Source organism: Macaca thibetana, chromosome 2, assembly GCF_024542745.1.
Source record: "Macaca thibetana thibetana isolate TM-01 chromosome 2, ASM2454274v1, whole genome shotgun sequence".
NCBI classification, from domain to species: Eukaryota; Metazoa; Chordata; class Mammalia; order Primates; family Cercopithecidae; genus Macaca; species Macaca thibetana.
In genome coordinates, this window is record NC_065579.1 from 103,494,456 (window position 1) to 103,516,752 (window position 22,297).

Genomic DNA, 22,297 nt, shown 5'->3' on the forward strand with positions numbered 1-22,297 from the left:
GGACTACAGGCGCCCGCCACCATGCCTGGCTAATTTTGGTATTTTTAGTAGAGATGGGGTTTCACCGTGTTAGCCAGGATGGTCTCAATCTCCTGACCTTGTGATTCACCCGCCTCGGTCTCCCAAAGTGCTGGGATTACAGGCTTGAGCCACCGCGCCCGGCCTTTTTTTTTTTTTTTTTGAGGTGAAGTCTTGCTCTGTCGCCCAGGCTGGAGTGCAATGGCATGATCTCTGCTCACTGCAACCTCCACCTCCTGGGTTCAAGTGATTCTCGTACCTCAGCCTCCCAAGTAGCTGGGATTACAGCCGTGCGCCACCACACCTGGCTAATGCCTCGTATTCTTTTTTTTTTTTTTGAGATGGAGTCTCGCTTTGTCTCCCGGGCTGGAGTGCGGTGGCGAGATCTCGGCTTACTGCAACCTCCGCGTCCCAGGTTCAAGCGATCCTCCTGGGGTTCACTCCATTCTCCTGCCTCAGCCTCCTGAGTCGCTGGGACTACAGGCGCCCACCACCATGCCCGGCTAATTTTTTGTATTTTCAGTGGAGACGGGATTTCACCGTGTTAGCCAGGATGGTCTCCATCTCTCTCCTGACCTCATGATCCGCCCGCCTCGGCCTCCCAGAGTGCTGGGATTACAGGCGTGAGCCACTGCGCCTGGCCACGTTTTTACTTTTTTTTTTTTTTTTTTTTTTTTTGAGAGGGAGTCTCGCTCTTTTGCCCAGGCTGGAGTGCAGTGGCACGATCTCGGCTCACTGCAACCTCAGCCTCCCAGGTTCAAAAGATGCTGTACTAGCGTCTTCAAGGAGAGCTTTAGGGAGATGGGATTTCCATCCTCGGGGAATTTAAAAGCCTGTACAGGTAGCATGGAGATAAATACAGCCTCGGCAACGAGAGTGAAACTCCGTCTCAAAAAAAAAAAAAAAAAAAAAAGAAGATAGTAAATACGTCCATCACCCCAAGTTTCCTTCTGCCTAGTCGCAATCTTTCCTTATGGCACTCATTTGCCTCAGGCAACGCCACACCTCTGCTTTCTGTCACTATAGATTAATTTGCATTTTCTCGAATTTTATGTAAATGGTATCCTACAGTATGTGTTCTTTTGTGTTTGGCCTTCACTCAACATAATTATTTTGAAATTTATTCATGTTGTTGTATCCATTGTTCATTCCTTTTTATTGCTTAGTAGTTTTCCATTGTATGGATATGCCAAATCTCTCCTCCTGATTTTTTGAATCCAAACACAAATCAGGTTTTTATTGTCACTATATCACTGTAACTGCTCCTACCAAGGTCACCCAACGTTAATTCTAACCAGTCTTTGTCTTTCCTGAACACATCCGCAGCATTTGTCATAGCTGATCTCTGCCTCGTCTTTGACGCAGTTCCAGGTGCCTTCCAGAATGCCTCATTCTCATGGTATTCTTTCCCCGTCTCCCGACCAGGCTTGCTCCAACTCCTTGGCTGCTTTTCCTTCATCTCCAAAGGCCTCTAAACTGGTGTGTCCTGGGGCTCAATCCAATCTCTTTTCCATTTATACTCCATTGGTGATCGCATCCTGTTTTTTGAGACAGGGTCTCATTCTGTCGCCCAGGCTGGAGTGTAGTGGCGCGATCTCGGCTCACTGCAGCCTCTACCTCCCGGGTTCAAGCGATCCTCCCGCTTCAGCCTCTGAGTAGCTGGGACCATAGGCACGTGTCACCCCGCCGGACTAATTTTTTTGTAGAGCTGGGGTTTCGCCATGCTGCCCAGACTGGTCTCAAGCATGTTTTTTGCTTTCAAAGTCATCTAATAAGCACCAGAGGCAGAGTTTCATAGATCCTTCCTGCCTACCCCCACTGTCCCTGCCCTCAGGCCACTTCGGCATCCGGCGGGCCAGGAACCTCAGACGATTTCTTGCCTCTTTTCTCTCTCCTCCAGGGGCCCCGTTCGATGTCCCCATCTGCCCACAGCGCCTCTCGTCCCAGCTGCTCCTCCTGTCCTGCCCTTGCTCAGACCACCCGAGCATCATCCGTGCTCTGGCCCCTGGCCACCAGGTCCACCCCACATGCTGTCCTCACAGGTGGCGCCTCGCCATTCTTGGGGACCAGGGCCTCCTTGTTCTGGTCATACACAATGGGGTGTAGATCGAGCGACAAGTGAGCAGGTCTGCACGCCAGGTGGGCCGAGGGTGGCCATTCCGGTGTCAGTGTGGGGGTGTGAGGGAACGTTGCATGGGGTGCATGTGGGCTGGGTGTGGCATGCGGCGGTGTGGCACCAGGCAGGTGGCTTGGCGGGGCCCACGATCAGCGCATTTGAGACCATTAGGACGGTTAAAACCGTTAACTGCCTGTCGCGGCGTGGGCGGGGCCCCGGGGAAGGGACGGAATCCCAGTTGGTCGAGACACCGGGGGCGGGGCCGCGCGTGCTGCCATTAGGACAGTTAAAACCGTTAGCTGCCTGTCTTGGCGGGGCGGGGCCCTGGGACGGGACGGAATCCCTATTGGTCAGAAGAGGACCTGGGGGCGGGGCCGCGCGTGCTGTGGCAGCTGCCGCTGGACGCGGCCACCTCGAAGCCACGTCAGGGCAGCCCCAGGTCGGGCGCGCGCCAGCAGCAAGAGGTGGGGACAGGAGGGGTTTGGGTAGGGTGGGCTGGGGGAAGGCGGGGGGAGGGGCTGAGAAGCCGGATGGGGCCGTGGGTCTGGGTTCAGGATTCCAGGGGTCCTCCCGGGCTTTCCCGGGACGTTGGTCTTATAGTCCCTCCCCTGCCGTTTCTTTCCGAATGGCGATGGCAGCTCTGGCTCTTGAAGGAGGCTTCACTTCCGCGCTTATCTTTGGAGAACAGTTTTCATTCGATTCACAGGGTTCTGCGACCTCCTGTCCAGATTCCCGCCTGGAGTTGAGTGAGACCGCGTCGGCCCGGGGGGGGAGGGGCCAGAGTGAGCGGAAACCCAGAGAAGCCCGCTGGGATTTCTCTTTGATTATGAGTAGGGAAAACCCTGTGAGGTCTCTGGAAAGACATGAGAAGGATTTGGTCTAAGAGCTCAGAGCGTGTCTCCAGGTAGAGAAGAGGCGGAAAATTAGAGAGGACTGCCGGCCATTGGTGTTTGATGCGGGCCTGGCGGGGGCCACAGGGGGCCTGACGTCTGAGTAAGAGACCTGCTTTATTCTGCTAGAACTTTCTGCAGTGGAGGAATGGGAGGGGCACCTGGAGGGCCTCATATCGCAGCCTCAAGATTCTTGCAGTAGGCCGTCGGCGAAGGCTCACGCCACGCTTTGGGAGGCTGAGGCAGGTGGATCTCCTGAGGTCAGGAGCTCGAGACCAGCCTGGCCAACATGGCGAAACCCCGTCTCTACCAAAAATACAAAAATTAGCCGGGCGTGGTGGCGCATGCCTGTAATCCCAGCTACTTGGGAGGCTGAGGCAGGAGAATCACTAGAACCCGGGAGGCGGAGGTGGCAGTGAGCCGAGACCGCGCCACTGCACTCCAGCCTGGGCGACAGAGCAAGACTCAGTCTCAAAAAAAAAAAAAAAAAAAATTAGAAAAGATTGGTCAGATGGGGTAGTCCATGCCACTGGGGGTGATTCTCTCCCCCTCACGTGTTCCTCCCTTGTTACCCACCCTGCCAGGGCCCTTCCCTTGTACGCAGTTCCATTCCTTCTATGCACTCAACTTTTTCTCCCCTTTTATGCTTCCTTTAATAGGAAAGTGAGTGAGAGGTGAAAGTTTTTAATCTGTGTATTTCAGTTTTCATTTACCTTGGAATGACCGGTGTTCCACCTTATAATGAATACCTCTTACTAGTATCTTCAAAGAGAGCTTTAGGGAGATGGGATTTCCATCCTTTGGGAATTTAAAAGCCTATACAGGTAGCGTGGAGATAAATACATGCACAAAAGAACCTGAATTTGAGTACATTAAGCCCCAGCTGGTTCTTAGACATATTGAGAATAAGGGTGTACTTACCATATTTGTTGTTGTTTTTTGTTTTTTTTTTGAGACGGAGTCTCGCTTTGTTGCCCAGCCTAGAGTGCAGTGGCACCATCTCCGCTCACTGCAAGCTCCACCTCCCAGGTTCGCGCCATTCTCCTGCCTCAGCCTCCCGAGTAGCTGGGATCACAAGGGCATGCATGCCACCACGCCCAGCTAATTTTTTGTATTTTTAGTAGAAACGGGGTTTCACTGTGTTAGCCAAGATGGTCTTGAGCTCTCGACTTCGTGATCCGCCTGCCTCGGCCTCCCTAAGTGCTGGGATTACAGGCTTCAGTCACTGCACCCGGCCGCTTACTACAATTTAAAAAAATTGGGGGCCGGGCGCGGTGGCTCAAGCCTGTAATCCCAGCACTTTGGGAGGCCGAGGCGGGCGGTTCACAAGGTCAGGAGATCGAGACCATCCTGGCTAACACGGTGAAACCCCGTCTCTACTAAAAAAATACAAAAAATTAGCCGGGCGAGGTGGCGGGCGCCTGTAGTCCCAGCTACTCGGGAGGCTGAGGCAGGAGAATGGCGGGAACCCGGGAGGCGGAGCTTCCAGTGAGCTGAGATCCGGCCACTGCACTCCAGCCTGGGCGACAGACCAAGACTCTGTCTCAAAAAAAAAAAAAATTGGGCTGGATTGGCCGGGCGTGGTGGTTCACACCTGTAATCCCAGCACTTTGGGAGGCCAAGGCGGGTGGATCATCTGAGGTCAGAAGTTCAAGACCAGCCTGGCCAACATGGTAAAACCCTGTCTCTACTAAAAATACAAAAATTAGCCAGGTGTGGTAGCACACACCTGTAATCCCAGCTACTTGGTGGGCTGAGGCAGGAGAATCACTTGAACCTGGCGGATGGAGGTTGCAGTGAGCTGAGATCATGTCACTCCACTCTAGGCTGGTCGACAAAGCGAGACTCCGTCTCAAAGAAAATTGGGCCGGGTGTGGTGGCTTATGCCTGTAAATCCCAGCACTTTGGGAGGTCGAGGCGAGTGAATCACTTGAGTTCAGGAGTGTGAGACCTGCCTGAGCAATATGGTAAAACTCTGTCTCTACCAAAAATATGAAAAATTAGCCAGGTATGATGGCGTGTGCCTGTGTCCAAGCTACTCAGGAGTCTGAGGTGGGAAGATTGCTTGAGCCTGGTACGTGGAGGTTGTGGTGAGCCAAGATCGCAACACTGCACTCCAACCTGGTTAATAGAGTGAAGCCCCATCTCAAAAGGAAAGAAAATCATATATTTTAAATTTATGACTAGTTGGCATATTTTGCTCCACAAAATCTAGTTGTAATTTAGTTCTCAAGTTTTTAACTCATTAAACAATAAATGTTTTCTGAGCTATTATGTTCCAGGAATGATTTTCAGGTTCTAGGGCTATAGTAGTAAATAAAGCAAAAATTCTTGTCCTCAGAAGAGCTTAATATTACATTCTAGTAAACGTGGATATCTGTAGAGACAGAAAACACAAGTTAACAGAATATATAGTGTATTAGAATGATGATGATGTGTGGCAGAGAAAAAAGCACAGGAGAGCCATAGTGATTGGCAAGAGGTTACTTTTTCTTAATTTTTTTTTTTTTTTTTTTTTTTTTTTTTTTTTTTTTTTTGAGGCGGAGTCTCGCTCTGTAGCCCGGGCTGGAGTGCAGTGGCCGGATCTCAGCTCACTGCAAGCTCCGCCTCCCAGGTTTACGCCATTCTCCTGCCTCAGCCTCCCGAGTAGCTGGGACTACAGGCGCCCGCCACCTCGCCCGGCTAGTTTTTTTGTATTTTTTTTAGTAGAGACGGGGTTTCACCGTGTTAGCCAGGATGGTCTCGATCTCCTGACCTTGTGATCCACCCGTCTCGGCCTCCCAAAGTGCTGGGATTACAGGCTTGAGCCACCGTGCCCGGCCATTTTTTTTTTTTTTGAGATAAGAGTCTCGCTCTGTCGCCCAGGCTGGAGTGCAGTGGCGCAATCTCCGCTCACTGCAAGCTCCGCCTCCTGGGTTCGCGCCATTCTCCTGCCTCAGCCTCCCAAGTAGCTGGGACCACAGGCGCCCCACCACTATGCCCAGCTAATTTTTGTGTGTGTGTGTGTGTATATATATATATGTATATACACACACACATATATATTTGTATTTTTAGTAGAGATGGGGTTTCACTGTGTTAGTCAGGATGGTCTCAATCTCCTGACCTCATGATCCATCCACATAAGCTTCCCAAAGTGCTGGGATTACAGGCGTGAGCCACCACGCCCAGCCAGTTATTTTTATTTTTATTTTTTTCAGACAGGGTCTTGCTCTCTCACCCAGGCTAGAGTGCAATGGCGCAGTCTCGGCCCACTGCAACCTCCGCCTCCTGGGTTCAAGCGATTCTCCTGCCTCAGCCTTCCAAGTAGCTGGAACTACAGGTGTGCGCCACCACGTCCAGCTAATTTTTTGTATTTTTTTTAGTAGAGATGGGATTTCACCATGTTGCCCAGGTGAGTCTCGAACTCCGGAGCTCAGACAATCGTCCTGCCTCGCCCTTGCAAAGTGCTAGAATTACAGGTGTGAGCCACCATGCCTGGTCTAGAGGTTATAAGTTTGAATAAGTAATTTGAAGGAGATGGAGTTGTCTGTCATGCTGATATCTGAGGGAGGAGTGCACCAAAATGAGGGTGCAGCGTGCAAAAGCGACATGAAACTGCTTGTGCCCAGCAAGGGAGAACAACAGTGAGGAGCCCCGTAAGAGGCATGCAACAGGGTATAGATGGGAATGGTGGAGGGCTATGGGGAGATTACAGATGCCCCTGTAGATAATCATAGAGAATTCTGGCTTTTATTTTGAGTAGGGTAAGAGCAGTGGAGGATTTGAGTAGAGGGAGGATGTGATCTGACTTAGGGTTACTGTAACTCTGACTGCTTTGTAGGGAAGAGACTGACATGGGACAAGGGTGAAATCAGGGAGAGTGGTTAGGAGGCCATTGCAATAATCCAGGCTGGTGGCAGTGGAGTAGGGTTGCCACATTTAGCAAATAAAAATACAGGACACCCAGTTAAATTTGAATTTCAGGTAAACAATATTTTTTGTATGTCTCATCTAACATTGGGAAATTCAAATTTTACTTGGTATTCTATTTTATCTGGCAACCCTCCAGTTGCCAGAAAGGAGGGAGTGAGAAGTGGTCAAATTCTAGATATATTTTGAAGGAATTAGTTTAGTATTTGCTGATAGACTGGATGTGAGACTAAGAAAAGGGAATTGAGGAGGACTTAGATTTTGGCCTAAGCACCTGGAAGATGAAATCGTCCTTAAATAAAACGGGAAGACCACAGGAGGAGAGTGTTTAGGGGAAATTATGAGGATCTTGGCTTTGAACATTGTCTTGGTCCATTTTGTGTTGCTATAACTGAATACCACAGCTAGGTGACTTACATAAATTTATTTCTCACAGTTTTTGAGGCTGGAAACTTCAATATCAAGGTACCAGTATCTGGAGCTCACTTTTATAGCAACCCACTCTAGTGATAATGAATTCACTTCTGAATGCACTCCAGTTTACCCACTTACATTAATCTATTCATGAGGCTGGAGTACTCATGGCCTAATCACCTCTTAACAATGCTGCCTCTTAATACTATCACAACGGTAATTAAATTTCAACATAAGTTTTTGGAGGGGACATTTAAACTATAGCATTCAGCTATGTGGATTCAGCATGTGAAAGCTGCATATACGGATGCCCAGTTTTTCATATATGCTAGTTCTGCAGGGCTGGCTTCTGGACTTGAGTGTGTGTAGATTTTGGTATATTGTTGGGATCGGGCTGTGTCCTGGAACCAATCCCCAACATATGCAGAGGGACAACTGTAGTTCCCTTAACTGAGGTTAATGATTACTAGTTGTGTGAAGGGATCACCCCAAAATTTTATACTTTCCTTCTGAAAGAATTTTGGTGATGAAGAGCTATAATCTGAAAGGGGCTTTTTCTGAGAGTTTATGGAGGAAAGTAACACAGATGAAATTATGCTTTTTGGCCGGGCGCGGTGGCTCAAGCCTGTAATCCCAGCACTTTGGGAGGCCGAGACGGGCGGATCACAAGGTCAGGAGATCGAGACCATCCTGGCTAACACGGTGAAACCCCGTCTCTACTAAAAAAAATACAAAAACATAGCTGGGCGAGGTGGTGGGCATCTGTAGTCCCAGCTACTCGGGAGGCTGAGGCAGGAGAATGGCGTGAACCTGGGAGGCGGAGCTTGCAGTGAGCAGAGATCCGGCCACTGCACTCCAGTCTGGGCGACAAAGCAAGACTCTGTCTCAACAAAAAAAAAAAAAAAAAAAAAAAAAGAAAAAAAGAAATTATGCTTTTTTGGGGAAGATGTTACCAGAAAGGGGTCCCAATCCAGACTCCAAGAAAGGGTTCTTGGATCTCTCACAAGAAAATTAGGAGCAAGTCTACAGAGTAGAGTGAAAGCAAGTTTATCAAGAAAGTCAAGAACTGAGCCGGGCGCGGTGGCTCACGCCTGTAATCCCAGCACTTTGGGAGGCCAAGGTAGGCAGATCACAAGGTCAGGAGTTGAAGACCAGCCTGGCCAATATGGTGAAACCCTGTCTCTACTAAAAAAAAGATACAAAATATTAGCCGGGCGTGGTGGCAGGTGCCTGTAGTCCCAGTTACTCAGGAGGCTGAGGCAGAAGAATCACTTGAACCCGGAAAACAGAGGTTGCAGTGAGCTGAGATCGCGCCATTGCACGCCAGCTTGCGCGACACAGCGAGACTCCGTCTCAAAAAAATAAATAAAATAAAAAGAACTAAAGGAATGGCTACTCCATAGAGCAGCCCCAAAAGCTGCTGGTTGGCTATTTTTATGGTTATTTCTTGATCATATGCTAAATGAGGGGTGGATTATTCATCAAGTTTCTGGGAAAGGGGTGGAGATTTCCAAGAACAGATTTCCTCTTCCTTTTAGACCATATAGGGTAACTTCTGGATGTTGCCATGACATTTGTAAACTGTCATAGTGCTGGCTGGAGTGTCTTTTAGCATGCTAATGCGTTATAATTAGCTATGACATGTGGTGAGGATGACCAGAGGTCACTTTTTTTTTTTTTTTTGATATTCTGTCACTCAGGCTGGAGTGCAGTGGTGCGATCTCTGCTCACTGCAACCTCGCCTCCTGGTTTCAAGCGATTCTCCCACCTCAGCCTCCTGAGTAGCTGAGATTACAGGCGCGTGCCAACATGCCCGGCTAATTTTTGTATATCTTTAGTAGAGATGGGGTTCCGCCATGTTGACCAGGCTGGTCTCGAATTGCTGATCTCAAGTGCTGGGATTACAGGCATGAACCACTATGCCTGGCCGTAATTTTTTTTTTTTTTTTTTTTTTTTTTTTTGAGACGGAGTCTGGCTCTGTCGCCCAGGCTGGAGTGCAGTGGCTGGATCTCAGCTCACTGCAAGCTCCACCTCCCGGGTTTGCGCCATTCTCCTGCCTCAGCCTCCCAAGTAGCTGGGACTACAGGCGCCCGCCACCTCGCCCGGCTATTTTTTTGTATTTTTTAGTAGAGACGGGGTTTCACCGTGTTAGCTAGGATGGTCTCGATCTCCTGACCTCGTGATCCGCCCGTCTCGGCCTCCCAAAGTGCTGGGATTACAGGCTTGAGCCACCGCGCCCGGCCAATTTTTTTTTTTTAAGACAGAGTTTGCTCTGTTACAAAGGCTGGAGTGTGGAGTACAGTAGCACGATCTCCGCTCATTGCAACCTCCACCTCCTGGTTCAAGGTTTTCTCCTGCCTCGGCCTCCTGAGTAGCTGGGATTACAGGAGTGAGCCACCACACCTGGTCAAATATATATATATATATATATATATTTTTTTTTTTTTTTTTTTGAGACGGAGTCTCGCTCTGTAGCCTGGGCTGGAGTGCAGTGGCCGGATCCTAGCTCACTGCAAGCTCCGCCTCCCAGGTTGACGCCATTCTCCTGCCTCAGCCTCCCGAGTAGCTGGGACTACAGGCGCCCGCCACCTCGCCCGGCTAGTTTTTTGTATTTTTTAGTAGAGACGGGGTTTCACGGTGTTCGCCAGGATGGTCTAGATTTCCTGACCTCGTGATCCACCCGTCTCGGCCTCCCAAAGTGCTAGGATTACAGGCTTGAGCCACCGCGCCCGGCCTTTTTTTTTTTTTTTTTTTTTTTTGTGAGATGGAGTCTCGCTCTGTCGCCCAGGCTGGAGTGCAGTGGTGGTGCAATCTCAGCTCACTGCCACCTCTGCCTCCTGGGTTCAAGCGATTCGCTTGCCTCAGCCTCCTGAGTAGCTGGGACTACAGGCACGTGCGACCACGTCCGGCTAATCTATCTTTCTTTCTTTTCTTTCTTTTCTTTCTTTCTCTTTTTCTCCCTTTCTCCTTCCTTCCTTCCTCTTTCTTTCCTTTCTTTCTCTTTCTCTCTTTTTCCTTCCTTTTCTCCTTTCCTTTCCCTTCCTTCCTTCCTTCCTTCCTCCCTCCCTCCCTCCCTCCCTCTCTGCCTCCTTTCCTTCCTCCCTTCCTTCCTTTCCTTCCTTCCCTTCCTTCCTTCCATGGAGTCTCGCTCTGTCGCCCAGGCTGGAGTGCAGTGGTACGATCTTGGCTCACTGCAAGCTCTGCCTCCCAGGTTCCCACCATTCTCCTGCCTCGGCCTCCCAAGTAGTTAGGACTACAGGCGCCCGCCACCATGCCCGGCTAATTTTTTGTATTTTTGGTAGAGACGGGGTTTCACCATGTTAGTCAGGATGGTCTAGATCTCCTGACCTCTTGATCCACCCGTCTCGGCCCCCCAAATTGCTGGGATTACAGGCGTGAGCCTCTGGCGCCTGGCCTCATTTTTGTGTTTTTAATAGAGACGGGGTTTCACCATGTTGGCCAGGCTGGTTTCGAACTCCTGACTTCAAGTGATCCACCCACCTTGGCCTCCCAAAGTGCTGGGATTACAGGTATGACCACTGTGCCGGGCCCAGAGGTCACTTTAATTGCCATCTTGGATTTGTCAAATTTTGGCCAGCTACTTAATGCATTCTTTGTGATGAGCAGGGCCTTTGTGACCTGTATCGTTGCTGACCTGTCTCATCCTGTGACTAAGAATGACTAACCTCCTGAGAATGCAGCTCAGGTCCCAGCTTCATTTTCCCTAGCTCTTATTCAAGATAGAGTTGCTCTGGTTCAAATGCCTCTGACACGCTGGGCGCAGTGGCTCACACCTGTCATCTCAGTACTTTGGGAGGCCAAGGTGGGTGGATCACCTGAGGTCAGGAGTTCAAGACCAGCCTGACCAACATGGTGAAACCCCATCTTTACTAAAACTACAAAAATTAGCCAGATGTGCTGGCAGATGCCTGTAATCCCAACTACTCGGGAGGCTGAGGCAGGAGAATCACTTGAATCCAGGAGGCAAAGGTTTCAGTGAGCCGAGATTGTGCCATTGCACTCCACCATGGGTGACGGAGCAACACTCTGTCTCAAAAAAAGAAAAAAAAAAATGCCTCTGACAAAAAATGTGTGGAATACAGGTGGACAGATGAAAGGGGGTAGGAAAAGCAAAGCTCATCTGCTTTAGTTTGTTACTTGATGACTGGTTATGTTATTACCTTGTTTCATGTTGAAACTAGATCATGCATCAGCCAGCCCTGTGTTCTCAGAGCATTTTTTTCTTTCTGTTGAGGTTTTTCTTTTCTTTTCTCTCTTTTTTTTTTTTTTTTGAGAGACAGGGTCTTGCTTTGTTGCCTGGACTGGAGTGAAGTTTTGGGATCATAGTTTACTGAAGCCTTGAACTCCTGGGCTCAAGTGATCCTGCCGCCTCAGCCTCCCGAGTAGCTGAGACTACAGGTGTATGTCACCATGTCTAGCTTGTTTGTTTATTTAAATTTATTTAAATTATTTTCTGGCTGGGTGCGGTGGCTCACAAGGCCTGTAATTCCAGCACTTTGGGAGGCCGACGCGGGCGGATCACGAGGTCAGGAGATCGAGACCATCCTGGCTAACACGGTGAAACCCCGTCTCTACTAAAAATACAAAAACAAAATTTAGCCGGGTGTGGTGGCAGGCGCCTGTAGTCCCAGCTACTCGGGAGGCTGAGGCAGGAGAATGGCGTGAACCCGGGAGGCGGAGCTTGCAGTGAGCTGAGATCGTGCCACTGCACTCCAGTCTGGGCAACAGAGCGAGACTTTGTCTCAAAAAAAAAAAATAAATAAATTTTTAAAAAATTTTTGACATAGTTTGAGAGATAATTTTTTGAGATTTTTTTTTCTCTGTCACCCAAGCTAGAACAGTGGCACAATCTTAGCTCACTACAGCCTTGACCTCCTGGGCTCAAATGATCCTCCCATCTCAGCCTCCCAAGTAGGTGAGACTATAGGCTTGTGCCACCACACCCTGCTAATTTTTTTTTTTTTTTTGAGGTGGAGTCTCACTCGATTGCCCAGGCTGGAGTGCAGTGGCACAATCTCGGCTCACTGCAACCTCCGCCTCCCGGGTTCAAGCGATTCTCCTGCCTCAGCGGATCACTTGAAGCCAGGAGTTTGATACAAGCCTGGCCAACATAGCAAAACCCCATCTCTACTAAAAATACAAAAAATTAGCTGGGCATGGTGGCACACACCTGTAATCCCTGTAATCCCAGCTACTCGGGAGGCTGAGGCACAAACTTGAACTCAGAGGCGGGGTAGCGGTGAGCCGAGATTGCACCATTGCAATCTGGGTGACAGAGCCTGGGTGACAGAGCATAACTCTGTCTAAAAAAAAAAAAAAAAAAAAAAAAAAAAAAAATGGAACATATACACACAAACACACAATTTTTTTTTTTTTTTTTTTTTTTTTTTTTTTTGAGAGGGAGTCTTGCTCTGTCTCCCAGGCTGGAGTACAGTGGCGCAATCTTGGCTCACTGCAAGCTCTGCCTCCTGGGTTCACGCCATTCTACTGCCTCAGCCTCCTGAGTAGCTGGGACTGCAGGTGCCCACCAGCATGCCTGGCTAATTTTTTTGTAGTTTTAGTAGAGACGGGGTTTCACCGTGTTACCCGGGATAATCTCCTGACCTCGTGATCCACCTGCCTTGGCCTCCCAAAGTGCTGGGATTACAGGCGTGTGCCACTGCGCCCGGCCACACACACACACAATTTTGTATGCTACTTAAAAAGTGTGCCTGGTCAACACGGTGAAACCCTGTCTCTACAAAAAAAAAAAAAAAAAAAAAAAAAGTAAAAAGGGGCTGAGTGAGGTGTCTCAGGCCTGTAATCCCAGCACTTTGGGAAGCTAAAGCAGGCATATCCCTTGAGTTTAGGAATTTGAGACGAGCCTGGGAAATGTGGTAAGACCCCATCTCTATTATATAAATTTTTTTTTTTTTTTTTTTTTTGAGACGGAGTTTTGCTCTTGTTGCCCAGGCTGGAGTGCAGTGGAGAGATCTTGGCTCACTGCAACCTCCGCCTCCCCAGTTCCAGCAATTCTCCTGCCTCAGCCTCCTGAGTTGCTGGGATTACAGGCACCTGTCACCACGCTCGGCTAATTTTTTGTATTTTTAGTAGAGACAGAGTTTCTTCATGTTGGCCAGGCTGGTCTCAAACCCCTGACCTCAGATGATCAACCTGCCTCTGCCTCCCAAAGTGCGGGGATTACAGGTGTGAGCTACTGCGCCTGGCTTTTTTTTTTTTTTTTTTTTTTTTGATGGAGTCTCACTCTGTCGCCCCAGGCTGGAGTGCAGTGGCATGACCTCGGCTCACCGCAACTTCTGCCTCCCGGGTTCAAGCAATTCTCCTGCCTCAGCCTCCCAAGTAGCTGGGACTACAGGCACGTCCCACCATGCCTGGGTAATGTTTGTATTTTTAGTAGAGACGGGGTTTCACCGTGTAGGCCAAGATAGTCTTGATCTCCTGACCTAGTGATCCGCCTGCCTCGGTCTCCCAAAGTGCTGGGATTACAGACATGAGCCACTGCGCCCGGCCTCTCCATTTAGTTCTAATTTGATTTCTGTCATCAGAGTTTTGTAGTTTTCCTCATATATATGTTGTATATATTTTGTCACTGTTATACCTAAGTATTTCTTTTTTGGGGGTGCAAATATAAATGGTTTTGTGTTTCCATTTATTATGTAATTTTTTTGAGACAGTGGCATGATACGAAAATTAGCCGGGCATGGTGGCAGGTGCCTGTAATCCCAACTACTCAGGAGAATTGCTTGAACCTAGGAGGCAAAGGTTACAGTGAGCTGAGATCGAGCCACGGCACTCCAGACTGGGTGACAAGAGCAAAACTCCATTTCAAAAAAAAATTTTTTTTCCACAAATTGGATGGGAATATAGCTGCTGGAATGTCCTCATGTACACATAATAGTCACTAGTAATATTTGGAAAAAATTATTAACTTTCTTAATATTCATCTTTTCTTTCTAATAGGTATAACTGTAAGAAATGAATTTTAATGTCTGGAATATCAAAGAGATGCTCAGTATTCCTTCAGGCTCTGGGTAAGTTTTCTGGTTATATTCTCTGATCCTTAAGAGGATTTTCTAGTTTCATTGATTTCATAGAAAAAGCGTTCCTGGCCAGGTGTGGTGGCTCATGTCTGTAAATCCTGCACTTTGGAAGGCCAAGGCAGGTGGATCACCTGAGGTCAGGAGTTCAAGACTAGCTTGGCCAACATGACAAAACCCCGTCTCTACTAAAAAACTACAGAAATTAGCCGGGGGAGCTGGTGTGCACCTGTAATCCCAGCTACTGGGGAGGCTGAGGCAGAATTGCTTGAGGTGGAGTTTGTGGTAGACCAAGATTGCGCCCCTGCACTCTAGCCTGGGCAACAGAGTGAGACTCAATCTCAAAAAAAAAAAAAAAGAGGGTTCCCTTCCTATTAGGTTATAATAATGGAGGTACCCTATACAGCCTCTTCTTCTCTTCCTCTTCTCTGTCTCTGCTGCATCTTCTTGTGCTTTTTTTTTATTCTGTCCATTACAAAAATGGTACCAATCCAGCTCTGTGTGTTAACTGAGTAGTGACTTTGTATCCAGCATTGGGCCAGTTAGTGTCAGAGAAGGTCCAACATCTGGACACTCAGCCCAGTTGCAGCAACTGCTACTGAAATAGCAAGGAGCAAAATCGAGACAATGTTCAGATATATGTTCAGTTGTACAGTGCAATTTATAGGTACTGTGGAGATTAAGAGCCACTCTAGGTATTGACAAGGCTCATTGAGGTATTGCCCTTTCAACTACTCCACTAAGGTACTTAACATTGGTGTCTACCATCCTGCAATAAGCCTGTCACTGCTAACTTGGTGAGTATGCCTGAGAAGTAGTGTGTATTTAAGGGATTTGTAATTGCTTATGGTATGCTTTTATCACCGGATAGTTTCTTTCCTCTTTAACACCTTCCTGAAGTTTTATCAATTGATCAGAAACTAGAGCACTGCTTTTTTTTTTTTTTTTTTAATTTCTGAAAAAGAAAAAAAAAATGCTTACAGTTGGTAGGGAGTAGTGAAAAACTATCTTTACTTCCAGATCATAGTTTTTTGTTTTTTTTTGTTATTTGAGATGGAGTTTCACTCTTGTTGCCCAGGCTGGAGCGCAATGGTGTGGTCTCAGCTCACTGCAACCTTCGCCTCCTGGGTTCAAGCGATTATTTCACCTCAGCCTCCCAAGAAGCTGGGATTACAGGTGCCCGCCACCACGCCCAGCTAATTTTTGTATTTTTAGTAGACATGGGGTTTCACCATGTTGGAAAGTCTGGTCTCAACTGACAGGTGATCTGCCCTCCTTGGCCTTCCAAAGTGCTGGGATTACAGGCATGAGCCACCATGCCCAGCAAATCTTCATTAAGTCCAATTTGTCTGTTGGACTTTTTTGTTTTTGTTGCTGCTTGTCCCTTTGGTATCATATCCAAGATTGCCAAATCCAGTGTCATGAAGCTTTTGCCTTCTGGTTTTTTTTTTTTTTTTTTTTTTTTGAGACAGAGTCTCACTCTGTTGCCCAGGCTGGAGTGTAGTGGCACGATCTCAGCTCACTGCAACCTCTGCCTCCCAGGTTCAAGCAATCCTTCTGCCTCAGTGCCCCCCAGTAGCTGGGATTACAGGCATGTGCCACCCAGCTAATTTTTGTAGTTTTTGTAGAGACGGGATTTCGCTATGTTGGCCAGCCTGGTCTCGGACTCCTGACCTCAGGTGATCCAATGGCATCAGCCTCCCAAAATGCTGGGATTACAGGTGTGAGCCACCGTGCCTGGCCTTCATAGTTTAAAGATATAAATCCTACATAATTTCAGTAGGCTCACAAAACTGTTCCTGGCCTACCAAGCCTAGCTAATTATTCTCTTTGGCCCAAAAGGAAAATCACAGAGAACTATTTTGAACAATGATTATGTTACCCATATTATATGTTTGTAACCCATTTCTTAGTTTACCTCAGGAAATAGTTCTGTTACCAAAACACCAGGGTTTCAGTCTAGGTCCTGCTGCTCACCACACACAAAGCCAATCATGAAATGAGGAATATTACCAAGGAAGAAGGCTTTAATTGGCAGCAGAGAAGATGGGAACTTAGTCTCAAATCCGTCTCCCTAACTAAAATTAAGGGTTTATTTAGCTGGGAGGAAATGTAACAATTTGTAAGAAAACAAGAACTAGCAGGAGCAAGGAGGCATCTGGTGCAGTGATCTGGTGAGTTTCAGTTATTTGATACTTTTTTGAGAGGCCTGAAGGTCCTTTCCTGAGGAAGGAACTCAGAAAAAACAAATGGGAGTTTCAAGCTTTAAGGGGAGAAGGGTCAATTTCTATGTTTATCCAAAAACAACTGTGTATGGGACTGGGGCTGGTTTCATTTCTGAGTAAAAATAATCACCCTTCTCTATCCTGAACTATTAGAGTTTCTTTTTGTTTTAAAAATAGTATGTTTATATCAAAATAGAAACAAGTAGTTTGTATTAATATTATAAAGGTTTCTTTGGCTCAGAATATGTACTTATATGTTATCTAATTGCTTTAAATTTAACATTTGATAAAGGAATGATTCGCGTGTGTGTTTTAATGCAGCAGTCCCTAAACTTTTTGGTAACAGGGACCAGTTTTGAGGAAGACAATTTTTCCACAGACCAGGATATGGAGAAATGATTTTGGGATGATTCAAGTGCATTAAATTTATCATGTACTTTATTTCTATTATTACATTGTAATATATAATGAAATAATTATGATCGGACACAGTGGCTCACACCTGTAATCCCAGCACCTTGGGAGGCCGAGGCAGGCAGATTGCTTGAGGTCAGGAGTTTGAAACCAGCCTGGCCAACATGGCAAAACCTTGTCTTTCCAAAAAATTACAAAAATTCGACGGGTGTGGTGGTGGGCTCCTGTAATCCCAGCTACCCAGGAGGCTGAGGCACGAGAATTGCTTAAATGTAAGGCCTAACCCCATAAAAACCCTAGAAGGAAACCTAGGCAATACCATTCAGGACATAGGCATGGGCAAAGACTTTATGACTAAAACAACAAAAGCAATGGCAACAAAAGCCAAAATAGACAAATGGGATCTAACTAAACTAAAGAACTTCTGCACAGCAAAAGAAATTCATCATGCAGCCCGCGATGCCTGAACCGCTCCCCGTGGTGGGCTCCAGCACCGCCTGAGCCTCCCCAACAAGCACCGCCCCCTGCTCCGTTGGGCTCAGTCCTGTTGACCGCCCAAGGGCTGACGAGTGCAGGCGCAACTTGGGACTGGTGGGCAGGTCTGCCTGCAGCCCCTTCGCGGGATCCACTAGGTGAAGCCAGCTGGGCTCCTGAATCTAGTGGGGACTTGGAGAACTTTTATGTCTAGCTAAGCCATTGTAAATACATCAATCAACATTCTGTGTCTAGCTCAAGGTTTGTAAATACACCAATCAGCACTCTGTGTCTAGCTCAGGGTTTGTAAATACACCAATTGGTACTCTGTATCTAGTTAACCTAGTGGGGACTTGGAGAACTTTTCTGTCTAGCACTCTGTGTCTAGCTCAGGGATTGTAAATGCACCAATCAGCACCCTGTCAGAACGGTCCAATCAGCTCTCTGTAAAATGGACCAATCAACTCTCTGTAAAATGGACCCATCAGCAGGATATGGGTGGGGCCAGATAAGGGAATAAAAGCAGCCTGCCTGAGCCAGCCAGCCACAACCTGCTTGGGTCCCCTTCCACACTGTGGAAGCTTTGTTCTTTGGCTCTTTACAATAAATCTTGCTGCTGCTCACACTTTGGATCCACGCTGCCTTTATGAGCTGTAAGACTCACTGCAAAGGTCTGCAGCTTCACTCCTGAAGCCAGCGAGACCACAAACCCACCAGGAAGAACGAACAACTCCAGACACGACGCCTTTAAGAGCTGTAACACTCATCACGAAGGTCTGCAGCTTTACTCCTGTCATCGACACCACAAACCCACCAGAAGGAAGAAACTGCAGACACATCTGGACATCTGAAGGAACAAACTGCCAGACTACCATCTTCAAGAACTGTAACACACCGCGAGGGTCCGCAGCTTCATTCTTGAAGTCAGCAAGACCAAGAACCCACCAATTCCGGACACAATCAGAGTGAACAGGCAACCTATGGAATGGGAGAAAATTTTTGCAATCTACACTTCTGATAAAGGGTTAATATCAAGAATCTACAAAGAAATGAAACAAATTCACAAGAAAAAAACAACCCCATCAAAAAGTGGGCAAAGGATATGAACAGACACTTCTCAAAAGAAGGCATTTATGCAGCCAACAGACATATGCAAAAATACTCATCATCACTTGTCATCCGAGAAGTGCAACTCAAAACCACAATGAGATACCATCTCATGCCAGTTAGAGTGGCCATCATTAAAAAGTCAGGAAACAACAGATGCTGGAGAGGATGTGGAGAAATAGGAACACTTTTACACTGTTGGTGGGAGTGTAAATTAGTTCAACCATTGTGGAAGACTGTGGCGATTCCTCAAGGATCTAGAATAGAAATACCATTTGTCCCAGTAATCCCATTACTGGGCATATATCTAAAGGATTATAAATCATTATACGATGAAGACAAATGCACATGTATGTTTACTGTGGCACTATTCATAATAGCAAAGACTTGGAACCAACCCAAATGTCTATCGATGATAGACTGGATTAAGAAAATGTGGCACATATACACCATGGAATACTATGCAGCCATAAAAGAGGCTGAGTTCATGTCCATGGATGAAGCTGGAAACCATCATTCTAAGGAAACTATTGAGAGGTGACAACATGCTAGCAGCCCTCACTCTTGATGCCTCCTCGGCCTCGGCGTCCACTCTGGTGGTGTTTGAGGAGCCCTTCAACCTGCCACGGCAGTGTGGGAGCCCCTCTCTGGGCTGGCCGAGGCTGGAGCCAGCTCCCTCTGCTTGCAGGGAGGTATGGAGGGAGAGGTGCTGGTGGGATCCGGGGCTGCACATGGTGCTCACAGGCCAGCATGAGTTCTGGCAGGCACGGGTGCAGGCTTGGAGGGCCCAACACTTGGAGAGGCCAGCGGGCGCTACCAGCCCAAGGCAGTGAGGGGCTTAGCACCCAGGCCAGCAGCTGTGGAGATTGTGCTGGGTCCCCCAGCAGCGCTGGCCCACTGGCACTGTGCTTGAGTTCCCACCAGGCCTCAGCTGCCTCCCCGCGGGGCAGGGCTTGGGACCTGCAGCCTGCCATGTCTGAGCCCCCCCTCAGGGGTGGGCTGCTGTGCAGCCCGAGCCTCCCCGATGGGCACTGCCTCCTGCTCCGTGGCGCCCGGTCCCATTGACCCCCCCAAGGGCTGAGGAGTGCAGGTGCAGCTCGGGACTGGTGGGCAGCTCTGCCTGCAGCCCCAGTGCAGGATCCACTAGGTGAAGCCAGCTGGGCTCCTGAGTCTAGTGGGGACTTGGAGAACCTTTATGTCTAGCTCAAGGATTGTAAACGCACCAATCAGAACTTTGTCAAAACTGACCAATCAGCTTTCTGTAAAATGGACCAATCAGCTCTCTGTCAAAATAGACCAATCAGCCCTCTGTAAAACGGGCCAATCAGTAGGATGTGGGTGGGGTCAGATAAGGGAATAAAAGCAGGCTGCCCGAGACAGGAGTGGCAACCTGCTCGGGTCCTCTTCCACACTGTGGAAGCTTTATTCTTTCACTCTTTACAAGAAATCTTGCTGTTGCTCACTTTTTGGGTCCACGCTGCCTTTAAGAGCTGTAACACTCACAACGAAGGTCTGCAGCTTCACTCCTGAAGCCAGCGAGACCACGAACCCACTGGGAAGAATGAACAACTCCAGATGCACTGCCTTTAAGAGTTGTAACACTCATCACGAAGGTCTGCAGCTTCACTCCTGACAGCGAGACCACGAGCCCACCAGAAGGAAGAAGCTCCAGACACATGTGAACATCTGAAGGAACAAACTCCGGACACACCATCTTTCAGAACTGTAACACTCACTGCGAGGGTCTGTGGCTTCATTCTTGAAGTCAGTGAGACCAAGAACCCACCAATTCTGGACACACTATCAGGAGGACAGAAAACCAAACACCGCTTGTTCTCACTCAGGTGGGAGTTAAACAATGAGAACACATAGGCACAGGGCGGGGAACATCACACACCAGGGCTGGTTGGGGGGTGGGAGGCTGGGGGAGGGATAGCATTAGGAGGAATACCTAATGTAAATGACGAGTTGATGGGTGCAGCAAACCAACATGGCACATGTATACATAAGTAATAAACCTGCACGTTGTGCACATGTATCCTAGAACTTAAAGTATAATATAAAAAAAAGAAAAAATATATACAGCTCACTGTGATGTAGAATTAGTGGGAGCCCTGAGCTTGTTTTCCTGAAACTAGATGGTCCCATTTGGGGGTGATGGGAGACAGTGGCAGATCATCAGGCATTACATTCTCATAAGGAGTGCACAACCTAGATCCCTTGCATTGTGCAGTTCACAATAGGGTTTGTGCTTCTGTGAGAATCTAATGCTGGCACTGATCTGACAGAAGGCAGAGCTCAGATAGTAATATTATTGAGACCAGCCTGGGCAACATGGCTGTCAGTTCCCGGGGTCTGGGTACAGCCCATGCTGAAGTCCAAGGGGAGTTGGTGGATAAGCAGAAAGAATATTTTGGAGTCTGTAGACAGATGAATATGGTTTTATTCTGCAGCTTTCTGATTAGCAGCTTACTCTCACACTGGCTTTCTTATTAGCAGCTTACTTTCACACTGTCCGCCCTGTCTTGTCTGCTTGAGCTGGCTGCCCCCATGCACAGCTGTGCAGCTGGCTCTCCCTTCCCTTCAGGGTCAGCAGCTTAACTCTTTCTCTTGGCACAAGCAAGCTGAGGTGTATCCTGGTTCGCTCCTGTCAGTCTGCAAAGGACAGCTCCGGCTCTCTCTCTTTCTCTGGGCACCAGCATGCCCACCATGTCAAGTCATGTTGAGCCAAGCCAAGCCAAACCCCCAAGAGATCCCTGTACAATGTCAGCAGGACAGTTATACCTTTTTTTTTTTTTTTTTTTTTGGAGACAGTGTCTTGCTCTGTCACTCAGGCTGAAGTGCAGTGGTGTGATCTTGGCTCACTGCAGCCTCCGCCTCCTGGGTTCTAGCGATTATCCTGCCTCAGACTTCCAAGTAGCTGGGATTACAAACACGTGCCACCATGCCTGGCTAATTTTTGTATTTTTAGTAGAGATGGGGTTTCACCATGTTGGCCAGGCTGGTCTTGAACTCCTGACCTTATCCTTATGATCCACCCACCTTGGCCTCTCAAAGTGCTGGGATTATAGGCATGAGCCCCTGCACCTGGCTGCAGTTATACCTTTTTCAGACAATAGCGGCATAGAGCCAAGTATGAACTTACACAAACAGGTTATATAACAAGTAGAGTTATGCGCTTGCACACCAAACTCACTGAGTCATGCAGGCCTGAATATCTGCCTCTTCCTATTCCTTGACTAAAGCACATCCATGTACCTTACAATGACAAAACCCCATCTCTACAAAAAATAAAAAAATTAGCTGGGTGTGGTGGTGCATGCCTACTAGGGTGGCTGAGTTGGGAGGATCACCTGAGCAGAGGTTGCAGTGAGATGGGATCATGCCATGGCATTCCAGCCTGGGTGACAGAGCAAGATCTGTCTCAAAAAAAAAAAAAAGAAAAGAGGCTCATGCTTGTAATCCCAGCACTTTGGGAGGCCGAGGCAGGTGGATCACTTGAGGTCAGGAGTTTGAGACCAGCCTGGCCAACATGGTGAAACCCCATTGTTGAGAACAGACCCCCAAGTCTGGCCATAAATGGGCCCCAAAACTGGCCATAAACAAAATCTCTGCAGCATTGTGACATGTTCGTGATGGCCTTGACGCACACACTGAAGGTTGTGGGT

At 48.0% G+C, this 22,297-nt stretch overlaps 3 protein-coding genes across 10 annotated transcripts in view; 2 read left to right on the top strand and 1 right to left on the bottom strand.

The window, feature by feature from the left end:
• Positions 1-22,297, top strand: part of TCTA (T cell leukemia translocation altered) — a 405,836-nt gene that overhangs the window by 174,367 nt on the left and 209,172 nt on the right. The gene's annotated exons all lie outside the window — the stretch shown is intronic.
• The window catches only part of CCDC71 (coiled-coil domain containing 71), a 224,062-nt gene that overhangs the window by 31,233 nt on the left and 170,532 nt on the right, over positions 1-22,297 (bottom strand). Inside the window, exon 1 of one of the 3 annotated variants that reach the window (XM_050780879.1) lies at positions 1,427-1,447. The exons of the other annotated variants lie outside the window; for them this stretch is intronic. The gene's annotated coding sequence lies outside the window, so the exon portion shown is untranslated. Of the gene's footprint in view, positions 1-1,426; positions 1,448-22,297 lie in introns of those variants that run through there. 3 annotated transcript variants of the gene reach the window in all.
• IHO1 (interactor of HORMAD1 1) overlaps positions 1,819-22,297 on the top strand; it is a 65,295-nt gene continuing 44,816 nt past the window's right edge. For 3 of the 6 annotated variants that reach the window (XM_050780833.1, XM_050780839.1, XM_050780836.1), the window contains exons 1-2: positions 1,819-2,598; positions 14,333-14,403. In XM_050780833.1, coding sequence (XP_050636790.1) covers positions 14,348-14,403 — 56 coding nt within the window. In that variant the 5' untranslated portion in view covers positions 1,819-2,598; positions 14,333-14,347. The other 3 variants (XM_050780837.1, XM_050780834.1, XM_050780835.1) reach the window with 2 other exon arrangements.